General features: G+C 41.7%; 1 protein-coding gene across 1 annotated transcript; it reads right to left on the reverse strand.

Annotated features, from left to right (window-relative positions):
- Positions 1 to 18409: 18409 nt before the first annotated feature.
- On the reverse strand, positions 18410 to 19414 carry GPR12 (G protein-coupled receptor 12). Its single transcript, XM_054386163.1, has one exon. The coding sequence runs from the start codon at positions 19412 to 19414 to the stop codon at positions 18410 to 18412; it is 1005 nt and encodes a 334-aa protein (XP_054242138.1).
- Positions 19415 to 22177: the final 2763 nt, after the last annotated feature.

The raw sequence follows: 22177 nt of genomic DNA on the forward strand, positions 1-22177 counted from the left end.
CTTAAGGGTCTGAAGTCCAGCTGATTAGTGAAGGACAAAAGCTATTCTTCATAGGCTGACACTGGGGCAAATACTGGCTAACTAACCGTCCAGGTTTGTTATCAGCAACCTGAATGAGAGCACAAGATCTGTGCAAGCTCACAAATGATACCAAACTGGGAGGAGGAATGGGTGAGCCGAAGGGCAGGGCTGCTGCTCACAGGGATATTGGTAAACTGGAGGAATGGATTGACAGAAACCTCATGAAGTTCACCAAAGATAAATGCAAATTCTTACACTTGAGATGGAATCAATCCACACATCAGTCCAGGCTGGAAGGGTCCTGGTGGGCAAAGAGTTGAATGTGAGGCAGCATTGGCCTACTGAAGTGATACAACATAGAGGATGACATTAGCAGGAGCACAGCCAGCAAGTCTGAATTAAATACTGCATCTAATCCAAGATACTGTGTGATGCTGACAGCAGCATTTTTGGAGGCTGATATTTGGACAGTTTGATCTCTGCCTCCTCTTTTTGAACTACTGCTCTGCCAAGGGCTAAACCTTCTGGACCACGGAACACGTTTCTAACTCAAGATCACCACGGCACTGTAGGACAGCTTAGGTATTACTTTGCAAAAACAACCCCAAAACAAAACAAACCAACTCTCTTGTCAGGGCTTTGTCCAGGGGAGTCCTGAAAATCTCCAACCTCTTTGGCCAGTCTATGCCACGGCCTGACTGTCATGGTGGGCAAATAATTTCTCCTTATACCCAGTTTCAACCTCACTTGTTTCACTTCTGCTTATTTTTTTCTCATCTTCTCATTATGGACCACCTCAAAGATCCCAGATCTCGTCTTGATAACCTCTCCATAGGCACTGTTAGGTGCTTTCAGACTCCAGACTGAATGAGCCGAGCTCTCACAGTGTCTCCTCACAGGCTGTCGTAGAACCTCCTATGACTTACCTGTATTGTCACCTTTCCACATGGGTGTGAACAAATCTTCTAACATCAAAATGCAGCACAAGGTGATGCTGATTTGTTGAGCAGCCTGAATTCAGTTATCTTGATGCCAGTTTGGGTAGTACAAATCTTTTGTAGGATAAAGCACAGATGCATCAATGTCAAAGCTTCCCATCAGTTCCTCTCTTTTCATTTGATCTACTAAATTCAGTTCTGCACTCTGCTAATTTATTTCTATACACTGCTAAGATGTTGTCTTGGGCTACTAGTACCTCCAGGACTCTCTCAGCCCTGCTCTCACCATCTGTTTGCCTTCCATTCAGCTCAGAGTTCAGGCATCAACACTAAACCCCTTTCCTCCCACTTGATCCAAGTGCAGTCCCTCTCTGCTGCCCTGCTAGCTTCCCAGCTTCTCATCTCACAGTCATCTCAAGTGTCACCTTCATACCTCACCAGCTATGCAGATCTGTTTGTCCTGATGACAAACCAGAGTGAATGGAAGAGTTATCAAGAGGTTTCTGCATTGCTTCCTGAATTCTTCTACAATGTTTGGTGCAGAAAGGACCAACCCTCACGTAATGCATTGCCCCATCGATTTCAGAAACACCATATCCTAGCTGTGATGCTACACACGCAGAGCACAGTCCTGCTCTTCTACTTAACCATTTGCTCTGGTTTTACCATCAGCAACAAACCCGTCATCTCTCCTGGGCAGGATTTTGTTTCTCCTTCTGGTTCTTCTAGTCAGCTGCCGCAACCCAGGGGCAATTACAGTGCTTTACACAGCTGCTAGGTGGTTTTTAACTGGAGTTTGAAGGATCATTTGACTCACAAAGCTGCAAATTGCCTGTGACCTTTCTGCAGGAAATTGTACCTCTGCTGCAGTTGAACCAATAAATGCTGATTGCAAAACACCACTTGGGTTTTGTCTTCGCCATTCTTTATCTGTGTTAGTAAGTGTCTGGTAAAACCTTACTGGAGATGAGGCTTTTTGTAATTTTTAATGGGTCAAGTAAACCTTAGGCTTCTTATAGCCTTTCACCTGGTCCACTGACCAGAAATCCTCAGCTGCTGCCTCTCCCCTTGGATTTGTCACTGATTCACACTGGAGACATATCTATGGAGCACAAGGGGAGGTGGTTCAGAGTGGCCAAAGCTTCAAAGAATTTGTAAAGTGTCTGTACCCTTCCCCTATTACTAGAAGCCTTTCAAGCTACCAACTCTTTTTTTTAAAAAACACTGCTATTTGCTTCTGCATCACCAGGAGGCTGATGCCAGCCTATTTTACACTCTAAGCTTGTCAACACGGTAATTTTATATTAAGCTTTACAACTACGTGGTGGCGTACTCTTCCAGATGATACAAGCTAGTGACAGGGAGACACAGAGGTAATGTGATGGAGCCTAGGTTTTTTTTTGTTTGTTTTGTTTTTTTTTTTTGCAGAGTGGAAATTGTTCAAAACATTTAAGTAGATGTTAAATTCACTGTGACAATCTCTTGTAGGCATTAATCCTGCAAATGCACGGTGACAGAGAATACTGTCTTATCTGCAGTATTCTCACAGCAAGCACTTACTTAGGGAAGCAAGAAGGAAGAGCAGCAGATACTTGTATTTGCTGCGTGCTTTCTATGACCTCTTTCTGCTTGCATTGGCGTCTGCTGTGAAGTGCTTTACACGTTTGGCACGGCTTCTCTCTCTCTGAAAACAATACTGCTACTTTATCATAAAAGGGCCTGAATTATTCTATACACTGCCCCACCCTTCCATGCATACCGACATCTTTGCAGGTACTTAAATGCTGTTCGGGATTTTTGATGCCGGTTTCCACTGCAGGCATCAGAGTCCTGCTGACTTTTGTCTCAGAAGAGTTTTCCAAAGGGAAGAGCTCGCTGCAGTGGTATAATACCACACAAGCTATCCGCAGGGAAAGCCACCTACGGCTGCAGCCCAGATGTACCTGATGTTTAATATGGAATCCGCTGATATTTTGACATAGGGGAAAGACCTGTGCTTAGGGAAGTCCTTTCTCATGCACTTAAGCTGTCATTTGAATGGTGTGAAAACAACTTCTAAGCAGAGGAGAAAGCTAGACTCTTTTTTTTTTTCTTGCAAATGACTGCCGAAGGTGCGATAATTGAAAGGGACACAGAGCAGCATTTAGTTCTGTTTTTAACTTGACTGAAACAAAGCGCTGCATCATTTTGTGAAGCAGCAGAAAAGATGGAAATTCCACTGCTTTAGATCTCTGGAGAGAGAGATGCATGTGTTTAATGAGTGCTCATTAAAACAGCCTCTAATAGAATCCAGTAGAAACAGAAAAGCACTGATGAGAATAAGGGAAACTACAAGGCTCTGATGGCTGCTTCACCTTGTCTCTTAACAAGAATATCACATTGCCTAGTAAAACAAATTAAGTGTAGATGCAGAGAGAACACTGGATTGATAGAAGCTGGAAACCAAAAAGCTGCTGTGGGTCTGCTGTGTAGATACTCCTACCAGCACAGCCTTAGCTGCACATGCACAGGACAAGCTGGCTTATGACACATACCCATCTAGCCTGGTGACTCTTCCCTCTAGGAGATGCACCAGGGGTGTCTGAGCAGCAAACATATTCTGGACAGGTAAAAGTCTATTTGTGCACCTGCCTGCAACTTGGTAACACAAGGGAAGGAAAATCATCCTCTCTCATCAGCACTTGTTGCTACCTGCCCCTCACACTCTACTCAACCCCAGGGATGTGGTGACTACCACAGCTGCAAAGAGCACCCTGGGAATGCTCTCAGACTCCCCTTCTGCCAGCAGAAACTACCAATTTTAGCAAATGCTCTGTGGGGTGCAGAGGTAGGTCACTGTTGCCACCTGAAGAAGGCTGCTGCTGCTTCTGGGTAAGGGGGCAGCTTGTGAGAGCAGTTTCAGAACTGAGGTGCAGCTGCTGAAACTGAGGCAGCCTGAACTACTCTGATGGCAGACACAGGCATTTGCAGTGCTAAGACCAGACACATCTACAGGCAGAGCTGACTGTGTTTCTGTGAATGTCTTACACAAGCTGCAGCTGGAAAGAAGGCAACAAGCACCATCCGGGAAGGGCACAACGAATGAAACAGTTCAAGCATTAAGGAGTCAGGATACGTTTCTGTGACTTCTTCCTACAAGAAGGGGAAACCCCAAATCCAAACCTATCTCAGCATACTGAACTTCAGAGACCCTAAAATAGGCTAATTAAAAAACAACAATCAACCCAAGAGGTGCTCTATTAGTTCTCATAGAAACCTCTCTAAAGGGATTGCAATCTAGCACTGACAATAAATCCTGGAGTTCATTTCAACACACAAAGAAGCTGCAGAAAGGGCCAAAGCATAAAGGATGAAACAAGCTGCTGCTGAATGGCATGGCCTCAGCATAGGTCTGTCTGCAGAGCTAAGGGAGAGCTTGGAGGCCATAAAGGGACCAGCACCTCCTCTACAATAGTCCCCTGCCTGTTGGTCAGCAGGAGTGAAATGGAAGCTTGCCCTTGCTTTTCTCTTTCAAGAGCCATGGATCTACCTATCTGATCTGTTTGGATCCTAGGAAATACTTTTCCGTTGAGATGCATGGTTTGGCTAACAGTAATTGCCATGGGTGTCCTTACACTGCACTGCCAGTGGCACCACTGAGAAAGGACAGCTCTTGGAAGAAGCTAAATGGGAACTGGAGACTGCAGCAATGTATGGCATACAAAACAGGACGAACGTGAATGCCAGTCCCCACTCTTTGTTATTCCTCTTGTGAAGGTAAAAGTGTAAGAACACCCAGTGGAGAAAGGGAATCCTTAGGTTTGAGTTTTTGGAATCTTCTCACTCCAAATTAGATCCTGCCTAGTCCCTTGAACTGGAGCTATAAGGGCTCTCTCCCACCTTAGCTTGCCACATGCTCTGCATTGCTCTTGTAAGCTGAATGATTTGGAGTGCAATGATCCTTGTTCTGGAAACTGTAAGAAGATGCTTTTGAGCTTGACAGCTCAAAATGATAATGATGGGAAACTCAATGCATCTTAGAACATATCTATATAGGCTCTCTGTCAAGCATCATTTAACCCCCATATATCATGATAAAAAATGAAGATGAAACCAGCTCTACTAAGCCACTGGTGGGAAGACGGTTTCCTGGTACATTAAAATAACTTCTGTTGTGAAATAAAGAATGCCCTGCATTGAAAGGCCACCATCTTTACAATTACCTCAAAATAAGAGGATGAAACCCTTTAGCAGGCATGAAAGAACAAAATTCAGATAAAATCTGCAAGCAGAAGATGCTCAAGAGCTGATTTACATGGGATAACCTAGTGTTAGTTGTAACATACTGTATAGCACCAGGCTTGCAAGTCAGAGGAATGCAAAGAGACACAAATCTGGGGAGCATTAGAGACACAAATCTGGGGAGCATTTCTGTTGCAAGGATGATACTAAACAAAAACAAACCACCACCACCACCACACCAACATCAACCACCAACCAAACAAAAAAACAACCCAAAACCTAACAAACATACAGAAAAAAGTTAGGTTGGAGCTGCTAAATAAATGCAGATCTAGAAAAAAATTCAGATCCATATGATCCTAGCTTATTTCAAAATAACTTTAAAAGGTATATATGGAGATTTTTAAAAAGCCTGAGCACCTGCAAATGGAATTGTTTTTGTCATATGTGCCAGATTGATGATATTTCCTATAGAGTTTTCCATGATGAAAGTAAAATACTTACATGCACAGACCTCACACTCTGCACAGACATCAAAGATTCACACTATAAGACAGTCCTGAGGTTGTAGACACTCTGATATCCTGCTATAAATAATTCATAATAATTAAGAAAGCAAGATACACTATGCTGTCTCCAAATATACACCTAACCCAGCAACTCATTTCTAATGTGACCTGCAGACATTTAAAAGCAGAACATAAGAAGAGACGTACACCTAGAAATCTGCAGTCAAGCCTCCTTGAACCAAAGATTAACACTGGACTACAATTTTTAACTTCCACTGTGGGCCTCACACAAAGAAACTTCTGCTTACTGTAGCATGGAAATTAATGTCCTGCCAGCTTTCAATTATTTCATCCGTGTAAATACACTGACTGTTTATTATTGGCTACAGAAGTTTTCTGTTGCATATCCATTATTAAAATTTCTGCTGTTATCCATTGGCTTAGTTCCAGACTTAGTTGACATAGCTAATATTCAGCCATAGTGCTAAACATTTTGCAGGGGCCACAAAGCAGTTGTTACTGGGTGGCCCAAGCATGGCCAATGCCTGAAGTTCCCAGTTAATCCAAAAGATTCTTTCAGTAACATTGCTGTTTCCTGATTTTGTGATACTGCATCTTACCTGCACTGAACAAAAATGCAGCCAAGATACCTACCAGTTCTGTAATGGCATCAATACTCAACACTTTACTAGGAATTCCTTTACAATTCTGGCTGAGTACCATTAAGTTTTGGCAGGTTTTTACTACACTATTTTACCACACTATTATTAATATGGTCAGCCATTTTGCTCTCTTAATGATATTCCCCACTGAGACTGTTAGGAAGCAGTTAGACTGATGCTGATACTGTCAGGTGTGGAAGGGGCACCAACACAGCAACACTGAGATGCTTAAACCATCTGTCCTTGCTACTTCTGGCTTATTCCTGTTCCTCCTGACTGCAGAAGCAGATTGAACGCACATTATATTGTCAGAACAGCTTTATTGTCCTAATTCAGGCTTCAGGAATTAATCCCAGCAAGCTCCCCAAATAGCCCTGTCCACATGATTTCAATATTGGCTTCTCTGTCAGGTGAAACACTTATTTCCTCTCACTCTGTTGTTTTTCACCCATTAATTTTAATTCATTTTCCAGTTTAGTATATTGGATGGCTGATAGCTCCCAAGAGTCTATACTGCATAACTGAAGCTCATGTTTAGTTAAGCAAAAACCATTACATCAAATACATCCTGATCACCATTGTGGTGCAGTCCTTTTGACTGTAGTTGAACAGCAGAGAGACCAAATGGGATGCTACCCCCGCATCATGGTGTACCAATTTCTTCCCTAGACTAAGTTAGCTGGTGCCTGAAAGTCTGAGGGGAGAGGTGGAGAGGACAGCTATATCTGGTAGAAGTAAACACCTCTAAGATTTCCTCCAGGATACACCTGAGTTGCAGGACTGCAGTCCTGTGTAGTATAAAGGAAGCAGCCTCACTCTTCATTACTTACCTGCATATCTGTCAGTCACCAGTCAATTTCTCTCCAGTCATATTTTCACTAGCTAAAAAGTACATAAGAGTCAATGTCATGGTTAGAGATGTAGCTCATTCCCTTAATTTACGTGCTTGAAAAGTAAGTTGGGTATACAAGAAAACAATCCATAAGAGTGAAAATACGTATTTAAAAAAAAAATTGGAAAATGAGAGATTCCACCATTTTCTTTCGGTCTGCCTATAACAGTCAAATTGGAAAAACGGAACTTTGACCACCTCTCTGATTTTGCAGTTACTTGATTTGATTGGAGGATAAGGACCAAACTCCTTAACAAAACAAACAAACAAACAAAAAAATCCCAGTTAATATAGTTTCAACTCTTACCTCAGCCAGTTCAGATATCAAGTATTTGTGCCCAATTTGTAAGACCCAGTGCAGACCCTCTTTCACATCCATATTGAGTTTTGTTCCCCAAAACTGAGCTTATATATGACAATAAATGGCAGTGTATCAGAAGAGAAGTAAATTAACTTAGGTAAGAAAAGTAGCGTTGGCAGGGCACTCTTGCTTTTATTTACAACTCTACATTCAAGAATTCCTGTTAGCTTATCCTTCAATCTTTCTGTACCAAATTGTGGTGTTTGTTACTTCCTTCTGCATTGTCAGTGGATGCAGGGGATCTACAGAAGTTCAAATGAAGTTTGCACATCTGAGTTTAACCCCCCAAATTTAGATAGGGTCACCTGCCATCTCTTTGTACTGGAACATATTAATATTTTTAGAAAGAATATTGTTTTGTTATTTGAAACAGAACATGAAATTCAATTAAATTAAACATACCACAATTCTTTTTTTAGAAAGGAAGATTTATTTATGGTTACATATACCACATATAAAATTAACATTTAACTGAAACGTGTAATTGTTTCAATCATTTATGACTAAACACAATGTTGACTACAAAACTGTACAGTTTATATTTAGTAACCAATTCTTACAGCATAGTGCAATTGTAACATTTTATAAACAAAGTAATTTGTGCCTTTTTTAAAATAAAGTGCATTAAATTACTATCTTGTATACAACAAGAAGCTCTGTAGTTGCAATCTGAAGCTTCAATCGTAAGGGAAATTGAGGCAAAGATGTTCCACTTCCTTTTAAAATTACTCCACATACTGGCAAGCTATGGTTCAAATTTCAACAACATTTAAGTGAAAAAAAAACCCTAGCCCTAAATTAGTATAAGAAATAACCACAGGCCTTTAGGTACTAAACCAGTAATTGGTTCTCATATGAAAAGCGCAACATGCAGAATTTAGATTAGTGGTGTAAAGCCATTTGGCTCCCAATGAGATGCATAGCATGAGAACTACCCCCATGCAGCTGCTTTTGCTAAAGCTGTTAGAATTCAGCATGGAATCACACTGAAGTCAGTGCTATCAGGAATTCATGAGAACCGTGTGATGCTTCCTAGGAAAAATTCTCTCTGAGAATTTCATGAGATGAGCATGGCAAACTACAGGTTATTTTTAATTGCATTTGGCAATAAAAATGGTAAGCGTCTAGTCAGTAAGTCTAGAAAACTATGAGTGGTTCTATTAGCCCAGTGTGCTCCAGATTTCATGTCCAGAAGTACAGAGTTTTACAGCTTTATTTCACAGGCACAGTTAAATACATTTTCTCCTATGAAATGTCTTTTCATTTGTAAACACATTTACAATCAACTTTTGTAGGTTTTGGCTCTGACAGTAAAGCTTAGACCAAACAAATAATGGCAGGACTGTAAATTTTAGCCCTAAAGAGTAAAAAGATGTAGACATTCAAAATGGATAGATGTCCAGTGTGGCTCTTTCTAGAAATGACAACAAAAATAAGAATGCCCATTTTTTCTTGGAGGTCTCTGGCTGAAGCCCAAAAGAAAGTCCACATTCTTTTCCTCTTCTATACACACAAAGAACTGCTATCAGCTTCAACATAAAATGTATCTGAGCACAGACAAGTAACCCTAGAGACTGCCCAAGTATTTCACTGTATATGCAATTTAGGCAATTTACCTGCCTCTTCAGCTGCAATACCCATTCCGCACTTTTGGCACAAATCACACGTACATTCTGGAAAACCACACTGCCTTCTCCTCCTATATATTTCAACCTGTGGGATAAGAATGAGTTCAAAAGCAGATTACTGTACATTCAGCCACTCTGCTCTGTAGCAGCAGCTGCTGGAGTGTGCGAACTCCCAGCAATGAGTTACTCTCAGACTACAGGAAGTCTCTGCTTACATTGAAAAAAAACACAAAAGAATGGAGCTGAAATTTGGTTGGAGTGTCACTGAAGAATTCTGTTTTCTATCATGTCTTCAGAAAACTTTCTGCTGAGAGCAGAGCGCCATTCCAAACTCAGCGTGCTTTGGCCCTGTGATCAACACTGTACAAATGCCTCACCTCTGTGCTTTTTCTCTTGAGCCCTCTGGGGCAGATGCATCACAAGAGGGACTCAGTATTGCTCATACTAAGGGTCCACATTGCCAGATGGCAACCAAAGAGCAACAAAACAAAAGCCCATGGATGGCGCACAATGCTCCAAACTCCATGGGGACACAATAGTACATCCCTTTCAAGGTTTAGGCATCTCAATTTTTGAAGGACAAGTCATGCTGCTTTCATTTGTGTATTTAAAATATCTCTTCCATGAAAGCAGAGGAAGATGAATTCCTGATTATTTTGATGGGTTTCATCTTAACAAACACTGAAGGAAAAGTCTACAGAGACCATAAGTAATTAATGCATTAAGAACTCCATACCTTGGCTCTAAACTTATAGGTCCTAGTCCCTTTTCCCAGAATGTCCTTGAAGCATGTGTGTATTTTGTGTCCTTTAAAAATAAATGTATAAGGCTTTTTAAATACTGTAACATTCCCCAGGTTAGCATCAGCCAGTGCAAAACGCACATCTGTGTCACACAACTGCACAGACTGCTGTTTACAGAATCAACCAGGTTGGAAGAGACCTCCAAGATCATCAAGTTCAACCGATCACCTAATCCTAACTAATCAACCAGCCTATGGCATTAAGTGCCTCATCCAGTCTTTTCTTAAACACCTCCAGGGACATCGACCCTACCACACCCCTGGGCAGTCCATTCCAATGGGCAATCACTATTTCTGTGAAGAACTTCTAAGATCAAGCCTAAACTTCCCCCTACACAGCTTGAGACTGTGTCCTCTTGTTCTGTTGCTGGTTTAGTCTCATGATGCCTATGCAGTCCTGCTACCAAAGCACCCATGAAAGATAGAATAGCATGTGCAGGAACATATAATTGCTATATAGGCTCACGTTAGTGAGAAATACCCTTCTTGTACCCTCTGTTATATGGTCACATGTAGGACATTCCTGTAACCCCAAAGCTGGCTGTAGGATTTGCCCAAATTAAAGACATGAGAACTCACCTTCCTTCCAAATCCTCTGGATTGTCTTAAGTCTGTTGAAATAACAATTACTGACCAGTGAATCTTTCAGTGTTTGCAACATTCACACAACCTTGGCAATGTTTTTCTTTAATCATATAGAACTATCTTGGCAAAGAGGTTATGGTTTGACCATTACAACTGTGAAGGTATAGAGCATAATATCTAGCATCATGCACATACAGAAAAGTAAATTAAAAAATAATAATAATTATATTTAAGTATGTAATTATGCTATCTAAGTATGATAGCTTATATAATTAAGTTAATGGCATACCAAAGTACTCTCAGAAACTGTTTCTCCACTCAGCATGTAATATAACTAGTACTTCAATTCCTTAAATTAAACCTAAAAATAGGTATTTCCTTTTAAGAATTAGTTTATCCCTACCAAAACCAAACAAATAAAATTGCTGTCACCTATTCCTTAAAAGTGGAAGGTCCCTCCATTTTCTAAGGTAAATCCTTGTAGGATGCAGTCTTCAGCAGGTGAAGTCAGTATTAGTTTTCTTTTCCCCTGAGAAACTGGGACCAGCCTGTGCTCAGACATTATTGTAGATCAAATGGCTAGGATCAAATTGTTTGAGAAAAAAAGAACATCACCAGTGTAAAGAAAGCATTTAATTTCCTTTCTCCCCATCCCTTCACAGGTAAATCAGGTACATTTCCAATGTAAGGCAAATGTTTTTCAATGAAGAAGTGCTGCTGGTAAATTTGCAAGTGTTTTAACAAACTATTAAAAAGTTTTTGTAAAAGGAGAACTGCACTTATGAAAGTCAAGTTCTTAGAATCATTTAAGTTGGAAAAGACCTTTAAGAGCAAGTCCAACCATAAATGAATGTTTGTCTTGGAGCAAAAAAAAAAAAAAAAAAAAAGACTAGGAAAAAACACCCCAACCAACCAAAAGAAAAAAAAAAAAAAAGCCTCTTGTAATCCCATGGCTATCAGCTGAATTACTCTACACCAGTAATTTAATGAAGCTCCTAAATGTGCAGTAAATATCTTTAAGTATTCTGTGCTTTTTAGAAAGGTATGTTTTACTTAGAGATATCAGATAAATAAATAATTTCACTAGTTCTGGGGCATAAAAGTCTTCCCCCCAACCTGGGATGGGGAAACCCACAATACTGTCTTTTCCAGTTAAATATCTACATGTCAGGAAGTTTCTATGAATTGCATTTACATATGTAGTAGACTGCAAAACAAAAGGTGGGAACAATTTCCTTAAAAGCCAGTTCAAGGAGTTTGGGTGGCAAGTTCAACTGGCTTTTGTTCTAAAATGAGTTTTACTCTGTCAACCCATTTGCCAAGAACCTCCACTGGAAAATCTCCTCTTATCCTTTCAATGGCACTGAACTGGTTTGCATCACAGTAGTGATGAATTAGTTAATTGTAACATGATTTCACCTAACCTACATTCAGGTTTTTTCCCTTCTCTTCTACAAGTTGTTTCTATAACACAGTGAGATTTGCAACCATTTCTTCTTTTTGTCTAGCTTACAAGATCACAGTAATTTTTGTGAACACACCACAGCATGGACTAGCCCAAGTTTTTCAGTGCAAAGTGCTTCCAAAGAAACAGTTACTGAAAAGTTACAGACTCAGCTGCTTCTCAGAAGAAATAGAAATACATAATGACTTACTGTAAAATAGTCTGAAAAAAACATACAAGGTCACATTTTCAAGGAAGGAGGACCTCACTTCTGATCCTATTTCCTCTTCCCTGTTCTCTGGGCACCATTCAACAGGAACAGCAATACTGCCAGCCTCAAGGACATAGGAATGCTGCACTACGGAGTACTCATAACAAAGGCAGCCCCAGAGCCCCTCTCAGCTGCACTGTGTAGGTCGATTACACTTCAAAATGGACAGTTCCAAACAACCTTCTCACATGCGTTTATTCAAGCATACCTCCTATCCATGCTCAAGCACTGCGTACCTGGCTGATTCACCAAGCCGCAAAGACTTCCATCCTCTCATTGTTCATCATACACATGGCATGAAAGTAGACCTCCTTGCAGTTCATCCAGATTTCTGATATATTAAAAGGAATTGCAAATTCTTGGTCTGAAGAAGCCAGGAGCACCCAGTTTTATGGGGTAATTTCCTTTTGTACCAAGAAAGTGTTTCCAGATATGAGAACTTTCAAGTTTACTGGGAGTCCCACCATTCTTTCACTGACAGATGGGGTAGACAGGCATACCTAATTTATCTTCCCTGTACAATTGCTTATTTGTGGCATACAAATCACATGCCTCCCTTTTAGTCCCCTCTACATAAGTACAGACTGAGATATCTTATTTTTTATTTATTGCACATCTTTGGACTACTACTAAGTCAAACAAAATGTGTCACTGAAAGTGAGGGTTAACCACCATCTTATATAATGGCATTCAATAATCAGGAAAAAAAATCAGGGAGTTGAAATATTATTTAAAATTGTGTTTCCCAATTACAATAATGCACTGTTATCTGAACTGGCCTTTTTTGTTTGTTAAGCACCAAATCTGACATACTTTTGGAAGCATTTCACATGCTGTTTCCTAATACCAATCAAGTTACAGGGCTTCTTGCTGATATACAATACCCTAAGTGTGCAATATTCTAAGCCTGTGAACATTGCAGTTTTTTAAAGTTTATCAGTGAAGTTATCAAACTGCTCTTGTTCTAGAACCAGCTGCTCTGAAAGGGAGGCAAGTAAACCCTTAAAATGATTCTCTGACCCATTCCCACAGAGATGTGGTGAGTTTACATGTAGATATTCAACATCATCCTTAATTCTTTCACAGATCCCCCTCAAAAAGTACAACACTATGACACTCTTTCCTTAAAAGTTGGCCAATAGCACTTAAAAACATTCTTAAGTTCTTACAACATAGGATCCGTATCTAGTGAGTCTATCTAATACTGTCTTGCAGCATTACAATTTAAAGAAATGTTGTTCACCTTTTTCTGGTGCTGTATTTATGCACCTAGACCTTCATCAGTCTACAGCTGGTTTACAGAAATAGTGTTCTTATTCCTGCTACAAAGCTTTTATACTGGTTTGTGGGTATTTAGGATTTCCTAGAAAGTTGCCAGAGTTGGCACCAAATTGGAACCATTTAGTAGCTCAGATAACGTGACAGAATAGCAGGTGTTTTTTAGAATAGTGACAACTCTATTTTTCTTTATTGTACACACAAAATCCAGACCATACATACTCTTCTCCACAAAATAAGGGCCAACAATTTGAAAATGCAGTACTGAACGGTGCTTTTTTGGAGAAAAAAAAAAGTAATGAGTGTCTAGTTATGTTAAAGAGGCTTGATTTGTAGAATTTTACCCTAATTTCAAATCACTTTTGAGAAATGAATCCTAAGAAAATGCAGCAGCAGAAAACTAACTCTTTGGGGACAGAACAGCTGATGGTCTAAGCCAAAATTCACTGCTGTCCATGAACGGAGTTTTAGGGATTCCAAGATCCCTCAAGGCTGGTCTCTGAACACAAAGAATGGACACAGCTCCTTTTGCCACTGAGTATCAACGGTAGAAAGATACATCAGCAATTGTAGGCCTTTCAGCTTGCTTCAAAATACCCTGGCTATTGGTAAGAGTTTTCTTCAATGACACCATGATCTTGAGCTGTTAAAAGCCAAGCTGTCTTCAGAATGGGCCAGCACCATTCATCATATATACCTTGATGGGCATGACAAATTCAGATATTCTCAGTTTTTGTTTGGTTAAGGGTGTTCTCGCTATTCATAGAATTGTTTTGGTGGGAAAAGACTTCTAAGATCATTGACTCCAACTATCACCGTAAGACCATTAAACCATGTCCAGTGGCCATTAAACCATGCACCAAAGTGCCATGTCGACATATTTCTGGAATACCTCCAGAGATGGTGACTCCACCACCTCCCTGGGCAACCTATTCCAATGCCTGACCACTCTTTCAGTAATGAAATTTTTCCTAATAACCAAACCTTCCCTGGCACAATTTCAGGCCATTTCCTTTCATCCTTTCACCTGATACTAGGGAGAAGAGACCAACCCCCACCGCTCTATACCCTCCTTTCAGGTAGTTAGTCAGAAATCCTGAATACAACTAACTTATCCATAGAATGCTGCACAACTGAATGCCAAACTGAAAAAAGGGAAAAAGTTATTGCCAAGTAACTCTTCAAAATCTCAGCAATTGTAACCCAAACCAATCAGAAATAATGTTCCATATCAGCCCGATAACAACTGCTTATCAAAGGAAGACTTCTGCTTAAAGTCCTTATGCAAGTTACTACTTTTTGTCTAAGAATATATTGCTTCCTCTCTATTGCTCCAAGTTTACTCAGCAGTTTATAGTACACACAACATGAAAGATTTTATTGCTTTTGTGCTAAAAACATGTTTCCCCTTATTGCTGAAATCTTACTGGTAGGAGAAATGGTTAAAAAAAAAACAACAAAACCAGATAATTAAGAAAATCATCTCCCAAGCTTTGAGGATGAATATAGGATAAAACTGACTACAGTAAGTTTTGTCCATAATGATACCCCCTGTTACTAACTTTAGGTCAAGTGTGTTAAGAGAAAACAAACAAACAAACAAACAAACAACTACTTCAATTCTTTAAATTCCACATTAAGAAAAAAAAGTCTTTTGCCATTATGATGGAAACATGAAAGATACTTCACTGTAAATCTAACACCCCTGGTCTTACACACAGTTGTTGTCTGATGGGAGAACAAAATGATAGAATGCTATAAGCTGGCTGGATTTATGCCAGTTTCAGAGCAATCTTGGCACCTCAGATGGTTGCTGGCATCTCACCATACAGAACTGGGGCCTACACTGTAACTCTGAGGTGACAGCAGAGAATTGCTTAATTCAGCAGGATCTGAAAGGTGGCTGTCTGTCAAGCACTTCTTTAGTGCACATGAAGTTGTCTGCTCTGTACTCACAGCTCTGCCCTCACTTCCAAGAGTTCATTCATGTGTGTGTTGCATAGGATCTATCCAGTTTTGCAAACTATGTTAAAGTTTGGTCTGACGGCTGTGGGCTAACCTATGTCATTGACTTCCAGAGGGATTTTCTGGCCTATGCTGCACAGTCTCAATTTAAGAACTCATTTCTGGAAGAGACAGCATCCTCACTGGAGGTCACAGCAGTAGCTTGGGAGGCATAATCATGTTCTCATCTGTTTGTGATGAAAGGTAACCATGCACTTCCCCTCAAACGAGGGCAAATCACATCCCCATGAGCTAGCTTTATGGGACTTCTATAATTAATCCTTCTTTACTCCGTTTGACTTGCACAGCTCCTCAGGAGAGGTGCTTCCAATTACAAATGTCTTTGCTCTGGCATATGGAAAAGGTCAGCTCCCCTGGCACTCTGGAGAGCCTCTGTGGATTTGAGCAGCCTGTGGAGTGAGGAAGATGACAAGGACATTGGGTGAACCATCGTGAGAAGAGAGGACAACGTTATTGAGAACAGGTCTGCATAAGCAGAACAACAGTTGCCCTCGGGAATTAATTTTGGTCACAGTTGTAGCTGCTCATTGTCATCAAGCTTTTTAGCAATTTGATACAGAAGAACAAATGGGTGAAAAAAGGGGGAGGTAAACTTTGCATGACTAACTTATTTTTTGCTTTTAAAAGTGCCATTCCACATTATTCAGCCTCTCTGCATTATTCAGCTCATGACTTTTACTGCCATTTATTCCCAACACTTCGCATACTTGCAAAACTGCACACATACATAGCATGGATATTTATGAAGTGATTATTTCTTATACAAAAATTCATAACAAAATGCAATGACTAGAGTTTCATTAGCATTCAAAAGCAGATAAAGAACACCAATATCCTACACTGAGCAGGGGCCACAGTCTAACTCTGCTGAGCATCTGTAAATTGCAGTGAAGCCATGGGAGCTGCAAGTTCACAGCTCTACTGGACCATGCCATGCAATTATTAAACTAATCAGATAACAAAGTAAGAGCCTAATATTATGAAGGTTGAAGCAAGTCAGTAATAGAATTTGAACCCAGCATTGCAACTGAAACTAATAAAAATCTCTACAGAGCCTTGTTTACAGACAACTCAATCACATCTGAGATTCAGCTTTGTGTAAAGCGTATGATTCTTAACATCACAGGAACTTCGCCACAAAAAGCTACAGTAACCCAAACGTCCATGTGAAAAGGAGATTCCATTTGGAAAAATCCAGACCAGCAACATAGCTGTCTCTACTATCTATACTATACAGGTATATTTTTCATTGAACTGTATATATTGCTATTTTTACACTTGAGTTTGTTGGGGTTTTAACAACCGCAGTGGAAGATACTGAAGCAACAATACAGTACAGGAATATATCTGCCTACTGATGCCAGGGCAGTAACACACTCAGCTCCCATCAATACTAATGGAAATGGTACTATAAACTCCTGTGCACTGACATCAGGGTACACCTTAAGTTTCATGAAAACATTGGCCAGGGAGATTTTTGTCCCTGACATTCAAGACTTCAAATTAGAAAACAATGTTTTATTTCTAGTGTATTCTAATGTGGCTTCAGTAAAAGGTTAGAAGCGGTTTGAAATATAATCGTTCACGAGAGGAAGTTCTGCAACTATCATTCTACAATGAAGTGAACTGACATGCCATACAGTGTGAAGAATCACAATCTGTAACAAATGAAACTCTCAGAAAATGAGAAAATACTGTCTCTTGTTGCAGCTCTCGTTGCATACAATTCTGAACTAGATTAGATATGCTCTGAGAATTTATAAATGTCAGTATTTTAAATTGTATAGCAGAACAATGAAAACAAGTGGTAGTAGTCTTGACTTGGTAAGAAACTTAGAGGGAACCATTTCACATAGATGCTAAATGTGTTGCAAGCCATTTGTAGGTTATTTTATTAGATACTTTCTTATACACTTCTGAAAAGATAGACTTGTCTGAGAAACTTAGTGTTGCACCTATTACAAATGCAGAGACAAAAGAGGCCATATTGTTTCAGTAATTTTGAAGATTCCCCCCTGAATTCCTTTTAAAATTAATAGTATAATGAGCTCTGATGTCTCATATCTAAGTGAAAACATATGGCTGACTTTTGAACAGGAAGGCAAAACATATCTTCTGTTTTAACAACCAGCCATAGCTCTGAGGAAAATGGGCAAACCTTTAAAACAATTATCAAGCTAAGTCATGCTAAGATGTAAAACAAAAAGCTACACAAGTACTTTCTCACTTAGAGCAAATTGGTTGCACTGAGACTATAACAATAAATACCATATAAATTAGTAAAATTGGCCATTATTTTGAAGTGTTCTGATGATACATAAACGAGTTAACATGACTTGGGTTTTCTTTTTGCTCTTTTTTTTTTTTTCTTCTTGTTTTAAAAGGAATTGAAGAGGGGAAAAATGTCCTGACAATGTATTGTAACATGCAGTATGACTAAAATCAATCACATCAACAATCTCAAAGGAAGTATGCTGTTTCGATCTAATTTTAGTTAGCAAATTTACTGTAAAATCATGGCAAACATGGCAAAGTCTGGGTAACAAAACAGAAAGACCCTGAGCAACATTGTAAGTCTGTAAGAACACTACTTATTTTGATTTTGGAAATCGCCCTTAAACCATTTGATTCATTCTGGTCACTGGGGCTGTGCATCCTGTGCTTTTTTTATGAACCCATTACACACCATTTAATGAATGCATCTAAACCAAAGACAGGATTGCAAGAATGTCTGGAAAGTAATGTGTTAAGGAGTGTCCTCCTAGCTGCCAATCAGACATCACTGGGTGATCTTGCTCTCTGAGACATGTTAGAAGGAATACAGCCACAGCAGACGAGCCAAAGTGCTTTCTGTATCTCCTGGTTTCTAAAAGCATATATTACGGGATTGATGATGGAGTTGTAGGTAGCTGGCAGGAGTGTGGCATAGGTGTATATAGAAGGGTAAGTGTAATCTGCTATTAAAGAATAGAGCGTAAAAGGCATCCAGCAAGCAGCAAAAGTCCCCAAAATAATGGCCAAAGTAGACACTCCTTTTCGGGTGGTCACATAGTGGGAAGTGGCCAGGAAATGGTGTTGCAAGGCAATCTGATGGGCATGGCGCATCACGATTTTACAGATCTGAATGTAGAGCTGCAGCATGAGGGCAAACATAAGCAAGAAAGAGACCGAAAGGACGGCTGCATTATTTTTAGTGAGTGGTCTGATAACACTGCAGGTGGATTCATCTCTGAGGCAGTTCCAGCCCATTACAGGCAGCAGTCCAATACAGATAGATGCTCCCCAGAGCAATATAAGCATGACATAGGTAAAAGTGACAGTCCTCTCTGAATTATAAGTCAAAGCGTAATACAGGGAGAGGTAACGATCAACAGTAATAGCCAGCAAGCTGCCGACAGATGCTGAGAAAGAGGCAACAATCAGTCCAATCGTAACCAGTTTCGTAGCTTCTGATTGCAGAAGGTATGCGAAAACGAAATTGATGATCAATCCAATGCCCGCTAAGAGATCTGCCAGCGCTAGGCTGCCTATCAGGAGGAACATAGGGGCACGAAGACTGGGGTTATGGAAAATGATAAGAACCACAACGGCATTTTCGCAGGAGATAAGGGTCCCTGAAGTACACAAGACAATGTCCCAGGGGTTTACCAAAAGCTCTGGCTCTGGGTCTACGACAGGAACCAGGGAGGAGCCTGTGGCTGAGGCATTCTCGGTAAAGCTGGCTTCTACATGATCCTGAGGCAGCCAGCTCAAATTAACCTTCAGATCTTCATTCATTTTAACCCCTGTCTTCTTCAACGGAAAGACATTTTTTTTAATGTTCAGACAGCACCGGATACAGCAACCCCAGAGCATGCAACGCCCTAGACGGCAACACCAATCTCATGTGCAGGCAGGCATTTCTTACATAAATGTGACAATAAAAATAAACCAACCCAAAACAACAAATAAACGGAGGAGGGGAAGGTAGTAAAAAGTCCCCGAAATCATCAGCCAAGGGACCAACACACGGAGGCTGAGTGATCCTAACTGCAGTTCCCTTCACCTGCATATGGAGGAAGGCACAAGCAGGCAGGAGCCCATAAACCAACCAGCACCACCCCCCAACCCAAAAGCGCTGCAATTCGGGGTAGGGGCCGACTGTGGGGCGGTGTAAACCCGTTATCCAGCACCCGCAATTTCAAAGTGGGATTATTTTGGTCATGGATGGAGCGGCCAGGATGGGGGAGGTAGGGAGGGTGGGAATATCCTTCACCGACCCCCTGTGAGGATACCCCGCCCGAGCTAGGAGGAGGAGAAGGAGGGGGAGGGCGGGGGAGTGGGGGCGATATCCTCGGAGAACTTACAAACTCGACGCGGACACAACGCACACTCCCCCCACCCCCACCATCATACACCCCACACGCTCCCCGGCAGCGGTCACCTGGGCTTTTCCCCCGGGCTGGTCGGAGGAAGGAAGGAGGAAGGAGGAAGAAGGAAGGTGAGGGGAGGGTCGCCGTGATCCCTTCTAAGGCAGCAACGGGACCGCCCGCCCTCACGGCGGGCTCGAGGGCGCAGCGCAGGTGCGCGCGCCCCGTCCCCCCCCCCCCTCACCCCCCCAAGCAGCGCGCGCGCGGAAGGAGATGCCGCGCCTCGTGCGCGCGCGCCTGCGCAGGTGCCTCCCGCTGCGCGCGCGCGGGAGAGTGCTAGTGCGGGAAGAGGGGCGGGGAGGACCGGGGAGGGGGCGTCCGCCCGCACTCCGGTCCTCCCCGCCCCTCTTCCCCCTCCCCCCCCCCCCCCCCCGTACTGAGGTGATCCTTCCCCCACCGACTCGGTTTTTGGCGGGGGATGAACCTTTCGGTAGGTTTGAGGTTGCTGAAGGAGGTTTTGGGGGTGCGGATGGTTGTTAACAGCATCCTGTGCAGCTTGGTGAGGCGGTTCTGTGCAGGTTTTGGGGGTGCGGATGGTTGTTAACAGCATCCTGTGCAGCTTGGTGAGGCGGTTCTGTGCAGGTTTTGGGGGTGCGGATGGTTGTTAACAGCATCCTGTGCAGCTTGGTGAGGCGGTTCTGTGCAGGTTTTGGGGGTGCGGATGGTTGTTAACAGCATCCTGTGCAGCTTGGTGAGGCGGTTCTGCATAAACATAAGGAAAAAAACTGTTCACTTTTGAGGCTGGCAGAGCACTGGAATAGAGAGATTGCGGAATCTCCATCTCTGGAAGCATTCAAAACCCATCTGGACATGTTCCTGGGTGATTAGGTGATCCTGCGCTAGCAGTGGGGTCAGATCTTTAGATGTCCCTTCTAGTCCCTTGCTGGTCTTGCAGTGGTCGAGTGGTCTTTCACTCCCAGCAGAGCCTCCAAAAACCATTTTGTTCAAAATTATTCATGCTGTGAGGGTGGTTGAGTGCTGGTATGGGTTGCCCAGAGAGGTTGCAGGGTCTCCATCCCAAACATGGTGACGTGGTCTTGTGTGGATGTGCTTTGATGAACCCAACTTTGAGCAGCAGGGCTGGACCAGAACATCTCCAGAGGCACCATAAGATACTGGAGATAGTACAAACATGATGGCAGGATCCTGAGTGGACCTGCTCTAACATCGAGCAGGGCAGAATATGCCCTACTTTGAGCATCAGGCTACACTAGACTGTGCCCAGAGATGCCCTATGGCCTCTACTGTTCTGTGGTGTATGGTATAACTACATGAAAATGAATACAGAGTATAAAAGATTTAATAGAGTAATGCAGAGTTTGAGGTCTAGAGCAGGTAGCACCTACAGTGTGCAGAGAACCCACTGGGAAAACACGGATATGGGGGTGCCTGCCATCTTCAGAGAGTGATATTAGAGACACTTGGCCAGATTTGCAAACCTGTTATGTATTGAATGGTGCAAGCAGGCCAGTGGGACTTCTAGTGACTTAGAAACTGAACTTGAATAGAAGCCACTGGCTCAGAGGAGCCACATCAAACATCTTTAGACACCAGATATAGACATTTGTGTGCAGGAGATAATCTCTAAAGTCTCCTATATTGTCAATGGAGAGAAGCGTGTCCTCCAGGCCATGGCAAATAGTGGGATTAATTGGTCTTTAGAGGATTCTGATCAATTTTAAGAAAATATGCTATGCTTTGTCCTCATTTACACCACTGGACAGGGCCCTGGGCAACCTCATGTAGTTGAGGATGTCCCTGCTTGTTGCAGGGGGGGTTGGACTGAGTGACTTTTAGAAGTCCCCTCCAACCCAAACCATTCTATAATTTTATGATTCTATGTCTAAAACACTTTGGAAAATCTGGCCCTGGGGGAACAACTGGAATCTAGAGGGAAGATTTCCTTCTCCCTTGTTGAGCCATGCACTCAGCATGCACATGTAGCGCCATCCCTCAGATCTACCTCGGTCACTGTGCTAAGCCTTGTGAAATTTTGCTGGATGATTCAAGATGATGAATTCATATTTCTGTTGACCCTCCTGCTTTATTACAAGGATTAAAAATCCTTGCTGCTAATCACTGTCTTCTGTATGTATTCACTGATAAAGATCTTAAATATCTTACGTGACAA

The sequence above is a fragment of the Indicator indicator genome, chromosome 1, assembly GCF_027791375.1.
Source record: "Indicator indicator isolate 239-I01 chromosome 1, UM_Iind_1.1, whole genome shotgun sequence".
NCBI classification, from domain to species: domain Eukaryota; kingdom Metazoa; phylum Chordata; class Aves; order Piciformes; family Indicatoridae; genus Indicator; species Indicator indicator.